The 9,703-nt window shown below is 37.1% G+C and overlaps 1 protein-coding gene across 1 annotated transcript in view; it reads right to left on the bottom strand.

Annotated features, from left to right (window-relative positions):
- The window catches only part of LOC107559828 (RNA-binding protein 28-like), a 16,471-nt gene extending 11,194 nt beyond the window's left edge, over positions 1-5,277 (bottom strand). The window contains exons 1-13 of the mRNA XM_016243820.1: positions 4,926-5,277; positions 3,445-3,612; positions 3,234-3,355; positions 3,059-3,134; positions 2,849-2,941; positions 1,610-1,681; positions 1,413-1,485; positions 1,132-1,331; positions 835-901; positions 614-723; positions 443-519; positions 211-346; positions 4-81 (exon numbers count right to left, since the gene is read on the bottom strand). Coding sequence (XP_016099306.1) covers positions 4-81; positions 211-346; positions 443-519; positions 614-723; positions 835-901; positions 1,132-1,331; positions 1,413-1,485; positions 1,610-1,681; positions 2,849-2,941; positions 3,059-3,134; positions 3,234-3,355; positions 3,445-3,612; positions 4,926-5,043 — 1,390 coding nt within the window. The 5' untranslated portion in view covers positions 5,044-5,277. The remainder of the gene's footprint in view (positions 1-3; positions 82-210; positions 347-442; positions 520-613; positions 724-834; positions 902-1,131; positions 1,332-1,412; positions 1,486-1,609; positions 1,682-2,848; positions 2,942-3,058; positions 3,135-3,233; positions 3,356-3,444; positions 3,613-4,925) is intronic.
- Between the last annotated feature and the right edge of the window lie 4,426 nt (positions 5,278-9,703).

The raw sequence follows: 9,703 nt of genomic DNA, 5'->3' as shown, positions 1-9,703 counted from the left end.
CACTCTTCATACTCACTCTTGTCCTCTTGGCCAAGTCAGTTTCTGAAACTCCCTCTGCAGACTTGGATCCAGGACGAATCACTGGAGAAAGTTCAAGAAGTAACAGGTTAAATCAGGTGCACATATGCGCTTCACTGCTATTAGCTAACCCAATTTAAGCTCTGTTATTGGTCAGCTGACTGGCAGAATTTTGAGTCTGGCTTTACTCACAGCCCTCTCTGGCGAGGTAAAGGTTCCTGGAGCCTGTGTGAGTTTTCACTTTCTTGTCCTTGAATTTGGTAGCGTCTTCTCTGTTTACTGCAGGCAAAACGTTCAATCTCCTGCCATCAACCCTAATGCCACCAAACTGAAATGCACATATGCATCAGCACAATAATCTTGTGTTTACTGCCTGGTATAATGCAGTGTAATTCTTACAACAGCTGCAGGACAACGAACTCACCTCTTTTTCATCTTCAGCAGCAGCAGCGATACATTTGTCTGCCGCTTCTTTACTTTTGAACTGAGCAAAAGCACAACCTAAACACAGACAGACATGGAAAAAAAAGAGAGACTTACTTTAAAGAAAGAACTCTGATTCCATACAGGCCGGGGTTTTGATGACTGAAGCTACCTTTTGAATATCCTGTGTCTACGCTCATCACCACACGAACGTATTTTAGCTCACCAAACTGCAACAACACTTCTTCCAAACCCTCTTCATCTGTGTCAAAGGCCAGATTTCTAACAGGACCCAAATTGAAGATATGTCAATAAAAATATGAATTCCTACATACAAAAACGTCTGTTATTGATTATAAATACAACAAGAGAAGTTCCTTATATGATTATCACCTGATGAAGATGGTTCTTCCCTCATTCACATCTGAAGGAAGAGGGTCTCTCTTCTTCTTTGGAGGAGCTGAAGGAGGAGATTTATAGAGAGTCATTTAAAGACACAAAAAAAAGTTAAAAGGTAATAAAGGTAAAAGGTAATAAAGGTAAAATAAGGTAATAAAATTTTCTAAAACAGAAAATATAATTTAATTCTGAATATATATATATAAACTACAATTTCAATTATACTAAAACAACACGATATAGTATACAGGTCATCCTAAAATAACACTGCTGTAAATAAATAATAGTTACTTTTTCCCTCAGCGTCGTCGGAGTCATCATCATCATCATCATCGTCTTCAGGTTCACTGGCATCACTGTCTGTCTGCTGAGATTCAGAGTCATTTTCGGCATTATCTGCTTCACTACTATTGGCTTCATCATCATCATCATCCTCGGACGCCTCTTCTTCTTCTGACTCAGAGTCATCCTTTGTTTCCTGTAATGTGGGCCTTCACACAAGACAGACCTTATGTTCAATTCACTGAAATCATCTTCACACACTTTAGATTTGTTGCACTTCCTGTACTTACTTTTTCTTGGCCTCTTTTTCTTTCCCATCAGCTCCTGCACCTTTAGAATTCACATTCTCTTCTTTGATGGTTCCTACAAGATATCCAGATACACTTCACTACAAAACCTAGAGGGTAGATGCACCTTCAAAGCTTTTTACAACTACATCCACATAAATAAATGATGCTGATGGAGTTTAAATGAAAATGCACATTACCAGCTGCTCCCGCTGATTGGTTGGCGAGATACTTGTCTTTTGCAATGGCCCAGTCCACAGCCACCTGTCTGTCTGTGAGAAAGGATTTAATAGCATTTTATCATACTAAAAGTGAAACTAGAAGTGTCAGTATACACACACCTAGTCAAAAGTTTGGAATGATTACGATTGTTTTCATGTTTTTGAAAGAGGCCTCTTCAAGGCTACATTTCTTTGGTATACAGTATAACAGTAATATTCTGAAATATTATTGCAATTGAAAAATCTGCATTAATGTAGTAGGCTTGCTGCGATAGATGGTGTTTTTGGTTATGCCGGTGTTAAGCCGCAACACTGGTTACGTCATTTGCCTAACGTGGCACCACCCCCCATCGTCATTTTGATTTTTTTTATAGAAACAAAAATAATTTAGCCTAGTTCAGTTAGAGGACAGATACTTTTAAAAACAAAACGCTCAATGCAGCGTGCCGAACCGTGGGCGAACGACAGTGCACCACGGAGCAGGAGTCAGATTTTATTTATCACGTGAGGAGAGTGAGTCGAGCTGACTGACAAGAGTGAGGTGAGAAAGACAAGACGATGGCAGAAGATTGTTTAGAAAGGAAATGCAAAGGCACCCGTTTGGCAATATTGTAGATTTTGAAAAGCCTATTGACTGGAAGTTTTGACTTATTTATTTGGTTCCACAGTGTTTGCTGAATACTTTATTTAAACTTTGTGTATTTTATTTATTTTATTTTACATCAAGGTGTATGTGCCGTGCCTCCAAGCTTTCTTATTCGTTTTGCTAATAAACGTTCTATGTTTCTTATTTATTTGGTTCCAGTGTTTGCTGATTTTCAGTTTTATATACCTATTTAAATTTTGTGTAGCCCAAGTAATTTGTTATTTTATTAGGCATATATGGTGTATTTTTATTCGTTTTGTTAATAAAAGTTAGGAGTTTGATGTTGTTGCTTGAATTGAATTGAATTCAACATCGAATTGCCGCTAATTCGAAAGTGAAAGTAAAATGCGCACAGCACTTTTACAAGCCATTTGAGAGCTAAGAAAAAAGGGAAACTCAATCGAACTAACACCCCCCCTCCCACCCCAACGGTGATACCGGTATTACCGGTGTTGTCCTCACCATCCAAATTTCCTCACCATCACAACCCTATAATATAGTTTAAAATGTAATTGATTTCTGTGATGGAAAGCTGAAATTTCAGCAGTCTTCAGTATCAAGAGAAGACTCACCTTTGATCTCCTTCAGGTTCATCGCAGCCAGAGCTTTTCCAGCTTCTGCCATATTCTTAAACTGCACAAATGCAAAACCTCGCTTCTTTCCATCTGCACAAACATGATGCCATCAAAATAAGGTGGATGGCCGTATGAAAAAAAAAATGTTAAAAAGAACCTAAGAAATACTTAAAAACAGTCAGATGCACTTGTTGGACAAACATTTACCTGGTTTTAAGGGAATCTTGGCATCCATCACTGTTCCAAACTCAGAGAAGATCTGTTTTAAATCATCTTCTTCACACTGCATATAAAGCACATCAGTTCATGAGCCAATATCACATTTCAAAAGTCAAAACTGCGCATTTATCCTTTATGCAACATCAGTATTTAGTTGACTTACCTTAAAACTGAGATTTCTGATGATCAGTCGAGCTTTCAGTTTGTTCTTCTTTATGCCTGTACTCTTTGCAGGACTTTTGGTTTCTGTTGGTTCATGCTTTGGATTCGTTTTATCTTCTGAATCTGCATGAACAGTTCAGACTCATTTATTACAGACAGAAAAAGAGTGTTAAAAACAATCCAGGAGTAAAATATAAGCATAAACAACTAACCTTCTTCTGTTTTTACTTTCTTCTTCTTTTTCTTATTATCGGGCTTTTTCTTGGCCACAGTTACAAATATCTTCTCGCCTTCATACTCTCTGACTTCTTTTATGGCCCGCTGTGCATCATCTTCCATTGAGAATGTAACATATCCAAAGCCACGACATTTTTTAGTCTCTGCAAACAACACACATTAACATTACTATTAAACCAAGAGACCACTAATACAGGAAATTTAGATCTATACATTTAATTTGACATTTGTGATACATTTTTCTTCTCGTGTTTGATGGGTCGAAAAAGAGTAGTTGATGTACACTACCCTTCTAAAGTTTGGAGTCACCATGTTTATTTAAGAAACTAATTTTTATTCAGCAAGGATTCACAAAATTGACAGTAAAGGCATTTCTAATGTTACTAAAGATTTCTATTTCAAATAAATGCTGTTCATTGACCTTTCCATTCAAAGAATGAAAAAATGTATCATGGTTTCCACAAAAATATTAAACAGCACAGCTGTTTTCAGGATTGATAATAAAAAGAAATGTTTCTTGGACATCAAATCAGCATATTAGTAGTGGTGCTGAAAATTAACTTCTGCCATTCCAGGAATAAATTAAATTTTTAAATATACTGAAATAGAGAAGTTCTATCAAAATTGCAGTATTTCACAATATTACTGTTTTACATTGACTTTTCCGGAAGACCAAATAAAGTGCTTTTGCTTTCGCACTGAAACACACAGCGTCTCCCTGACATGGCTGCATCAACACTACTGCTGATCCTGAAACAACGCCTTCTTTCTTTGCATGCACATTTGGGCGCATTATGCTAATATTTCCACATAGTGACGTAGATATGTGGGGGCGTGTTAGAACGAGCCGTTTTAGGAGGGTGTGGCTGACTCTTAACTTTTATAAAGAATATCTCTTTGGATTTGAGACTTTAGTCTTTGCAACTTTACAGATCTTCTTTATGCACCAAGAGCTTGTAACACTCCAAAGAGAAAGGAAAAATTGAAATCGCATCATATGACCCCTTTAAGTGTATTGTTCTGCTTTAACTACAGATACTTTTATGAGATTAGTTTTTAATTAAAATGTATTCTATATTAAAATCACAATATAACAAATTTTGAAAACATTATATCATGCTTTCAGTTGTTTTCAAATGCTTTTTATTTGTAGATTTTATATTTATGACCCTTGTCCCAGAGATTAATCTAAACGAAGAGTATAACAATCTCAATATGTCTTATATTTATTTATATTAAATATTATATATATTTGTTTTTTTACTCAGTTTCTTACAAAAATTGTCGTTGACCAATATTTTTGACAAGTAACGAGAGAAAGAGAGAGAGATTTGTATTACTGAAATTTTTTGTCACAAATATGATCAAGAATAAAGCACATACTTTCACTAACTCTTGAAGAAAATAAATTAGTTTGACACTCAAACCACTATATTTTAAACCCGTTCAATCTTACCTCTGTCCCCGACAACAAAGCAATTCTTCAGCGGTCCTATTTCAGAGAAAACCTCAGCCAGGTTTGCATTGGTGGCTGTTGCAGGTAATCTCCTGACAAATAAAGTGACTGCGGGCATTTTCAACACGAGTTCAGCTCGACTGTTCTTCACAGCCAGCAAACGTCTCTAAAACAGCGCCCTTGATTACAGACTCTAGCAGATGTTGTTATATACAAGTCGCGATAACATTAAAGATCTTGTCATATGAATGTCTGTAAACAGTGCGATTGCAATAAGGCACGTTTTCTCACATGTTACTGCTCTACAGGAAGTTGTCAAGGTGGAGCTTCTTCGTTTGTGTGGCACTGCGCGCTCTGGAACAACACTGACACCTGCTGGTGTGGAGAAGAAGCATTTCTGGGAAGATCTTTTCTGAGTAGCGACAATGCTGACATGTCAAGCCCAAACAAGATGCAAAATCAGCATAAAAGTAGTCCAGATGATATATATTTGTTAGCTTTGTGGAAGGGACAGATCGTTAGTCGAGAAACGGATCAACTGATTGACTAAAAAGATCCGTACGAATATTTGCATTGAACCACTTTTTTTAGTGATTTTGCGTCACCATTCCACAAAACGACACGAGGGTGCAAGTAATCACAGAACTTTTCATTTAATTATGTTTTATTATCATTATGTTTTCTGATAAAAATGTATATATTTTATAAAGGTTTTTTTTCCCCCTCCTAAATGTTAAAGGGGAAAACATCCGAACTGTGGCTAGTTCTCCGGAGAACTAGTTCTGCAAACAAGACATTGAGGTAAATTTGATTTGCATCTACTGCGTGCTAGTTAGATTTTTTTTAAATACATTTTACATATAGTTAAAAAAGAGAGTCAGATTCAGCTGCTTTTATCATTAAAGGGGTCATATGATGCGATTTCAAGTTTTCCTTTCTCTTTGGAGTGTTACAAGCTGATTGTGCATAGATAAGATCCCTGAAGTTGCAAAGACTAAAGTCTCAAAACCAAAGAGATATTCTTTATCAAAGTTAAGACTCTGCCACGCCCCCCTAAAACGGCTCGTTCTAACACGCCCCCACATATCTACCTCACTATGTGGAACTATTCGCATAATGCCGCCCAAATGTGCACGCAAAGAAAGAAGGCGTGGTTTCCGTAACCGCTGTTAGTGTTGAAGCAGCCATGTTAGAGAGACACTGTGTTTCTAGGCGAAAGCAAAAGCACTTTATTTAGCCTTCCGAAAGTAGATGCATTTAGGAATCTTTAAGATTACTTACAGTGGAGTCAGCTGTCTTAACTGTGGCTTGTGTACTGCAAACACATACCAGCTTCATCACTGTGTCTGTCACGCGACTCTGTTCCCCTTTCGGGCTCTGTCTTTACATTTATTTTGAAAGCTGAAGCTCGCGATTATGGTAAGGGGCGTTACATTTCCGACGAGTGCTTGCGGTGTTCGGCCAATCACAATGCACTGGGTCAGCTGGCCAATCAGAGCAGACTGCGTTTGTCGGAAGGAGGGACTTTGTAGAAAACGAAGCGTTTGAGAGAGGCGGGGCATAGAGGACCTACAATAATGTACAGTATTTGAAAAATAATGTGTTTTTTGAACATTAAAGCATGTCAACATATTCTGTTACACCAAATACACCAAATAATGATCTTTAAAAAAGCATCATATGACCCCTTTAAATCTTCCGAGTATATCAATGTCTTTCTGCTCTTGGTCACTAGAGGGCGACAACATCTATTCAATTATTTAATATGTTATTGCCATGATTTTGCACACTGTAGGATGCATAAAAAAATCACAGAAAAAAGTAAACAGTAATGGTAGTAATTATCAATGTTATTTTTAATAAATGTATTAATAACTTTCCATTCTACAGATATTGTTTGTGTAATTTAAATATGAAGTGCCTGACATATTATTCTATTTTCTTTAAGCTTCGCTCCATGACAGTATGTCACAGACGTCTTCCGTTTGGCTAAAATCAGTGCAGTGAAAGTGTAAACCTTGGAATTTTCTGTAAGTTTAGTACACATTGGTTAATTGTTTCAGATGTGACCAAGTCAAAATGTTTGTCTTAACACAATATAGGCTACTTTCATAGGTTAATGCTCTTTTTATTTGTGTTGGTATACCTGATCATCAGACAGACATCATGCTTTGTCCTCTTGTTCTCCTTTGTCACCCTTTCCTGTAATCCCATCTGGTAAGTGTTTTAGCCCAAAGTGTGGGTTAATCTACCTCCGAAGGACAATTCACCCAACAAGATGTGTGCGTAGTGTGTTCATTAAAAGGCTGCTGAGGGTTTCATCATCTCCAATATGGAGGGGACAAATGCATTCACATGACACAATTGTCTTTTATCTGACCTTGGAGAACAGAAAGCAATAGAGAAGAGAGAGAACTCCCCAGCAGAGCAAATGTTCTTTTAGAGAGAGTGAGGGGAGAGCAAGAGACAACAGTGGCATAGCAGAGACTGGCTCCAGGCCCAGTCACACAATCGCCCAGCAGAACGGATCTTACAGCACGCAGTGTGATGAGTGTGTTTGTGTGTTTTCTTCGGACACACCCGTCTGTAAGTATCAGCACAATTTTCTTATCATACAGTTTGCATATAGATAGTGTGCATTATTTATTTGACATCTATAAGGCCGCAAATGATGCACGAAGGAGACCGTGGTAATGCTGTGGATTGGGTTACTGCATTTCATCGGTTTAAATTTAGATTCTCTCCGCATGTGGGGGGCATCCATATAATGATAAAGTGCACTTTTTAGGCTATGATGAGAAAGACTAAATCATGTCACCATAGTGCAGGTGCCTGTGAGCTGGTACTTCGAGAAGACTGAAGGTGAACAGTCACAAAATGTTTTTACAGCATTTCACAGTAAAACCATGTGTTGCGAAAATACACTGAAAATGACAGATTTTCTATAATTAGCCTTGAAACATAACTATAATGTTTTTTGTATATTGCAAACAAATTCAGATAAAATTGCAACATTCGTAAAACGTTTGATTTAGGGTTTAGCAAACCTACATTTGGACAGAAACCTTTTGAACGGGCACATGTTTGTCATGCACATGCAAAAAAAAAAGTCAATCGGAGAATTCAGTCTGTTTTTATGTCAAACAAGTTTTATCTTTATGAAATGCTGCAATATCACAATTCATGGTCATATATTAAATCAAATTTGACCATATTTATTACTTAATGAATGTTCCTGATCTTACTGTAAATTAGTCATAATAATAATGGATTAATAGATTGATGGAATAATAATAAAGAATCATTTTAAGCAATACCCAAAAGCTAACCAATTTTTGTTTTCTTGTTAGTGATATAACTGTGTTTTAGAGCTAAAGATGTGTAAATGGTTTAGAAATGCTTATGGATAAAAGCACCTTTGTTCAATGTAAAATGAAGTACATTTTGGTATGAAAATTCAACAGCTATTGAATCACCACATTTAAAATAAACTGCCAGGCAATATGACTGTGGGTAAGGCATGTTCATGTGTAGATTCATGTTTTCATTGTTTATAGATTTATGTATTAGCGAGTTGCATTTATGATCACAGCAGGATATTGTCATGCTCCTGGTGTTGACGCAAAATCTGTAAATGGGTCATACATTTCTCTCTCTGGTGGTGCATTAAAATAAGGTTATAGGAGGGGAAGTTATGAAAGATATTTTTCTTCCTCTGATTTGAATGACAGGACTGCACATTACAGAGCCAAACACAACAGCGCTAAACACAGAGGAAAAACACACTCATATGGAGTTAGTCTATCTATCTATCTATCTATCTGAATGTAGAGTAAGGCTACATTACTGAATGACCTTGTCGGAGGACAGCAGAGCAGGACAGTGGACAGTGGGATATTGTATGAACCCAGGCTGGCAGTGTGTTGAGTGGGAGAGTTCAGACTCATGTGATGAGGGACTGATGAATACAAATGATTTCTTTTCACTGACTGAATCAACCCACCACTACAAACAGCAGAGCATTTTTATTGCCACTGTTGGTAGACAGAAAATGCTTACTAAGCTGCCCTAGTTACTTGATCTGCTTTATAAAAACAGGTTGCTAATATAGTATATAAAAGTGACTTGCTGAAACTGACATTTATTTTAGAGCTAGTAATATGGTTAGTTATATAGTTACAACATTTTTTTATAGTACCTTATTTAATAATCATAGTAATTGGAGTTTTGTAATGAATTCTATAGTCATAGTGTTCGACTGATAACTTATTGTTTGAATATGGGTCACTGGGGTGCAATGACAAAATGATTTTTTACAGTACTGGTGGATGTGAGCATCAGTGCTTTTTCTCTAATGACAGTTGTGCTGTAATGCTCTAGGGCTGAAGATCAATCATGTCTACAGTATTGCATAATGAACACATCTGAGGGACACGTGCGTCAGACAGTTGTTAATGAGTACAAGGAAAAGGTAGATGATCCATTTACAGTTGTTTTAAGTTAAGGCACAAAAATGGTGATAGCATCTTGACTGATGTACACTAGTATGAGCCTCAGTCAAGATATGTGTGTGTTTGTGTGTCTCTCTCTGTGTGTGTATCATCACAAAGAGGGATACGCTGCTGCCAAATCGTTTATACCAAAGAAAACCTATGAGACATACACAATTAGCCATAAATTCACTCCCATAGTCCCATAATGTCTTGATCACTGTTCATTATTGTGTGGGCGTTTTCCTGGGACAGAGACCATATGGAGGGTCTCAGTGGGGGGTGTGA

This window comes from Sinocyclocheilus grahami, unplaced genomic scaffold (genome assembly GCF_001515645.1).
Source record: "Sinocyclocheilus grahami isolate Dianchi unplaced genomic scaffold, SAMN03320097.WGS_v1.1 scaffold22.1, whole genome shotgun sequence".
Lineage (NCBI taxonomy): Eukaryota > Metazoa > Chordata > Actinopteri > Cypriniformes > Cyprinidae > Sinocyclocheilus > Sinocyclocheilus grahami.
The sequence above is the reverse complement of the archived record's forward strand: the minus strand, read 5'-3'. Positions and strand labels throughout refer to the sequence as shown.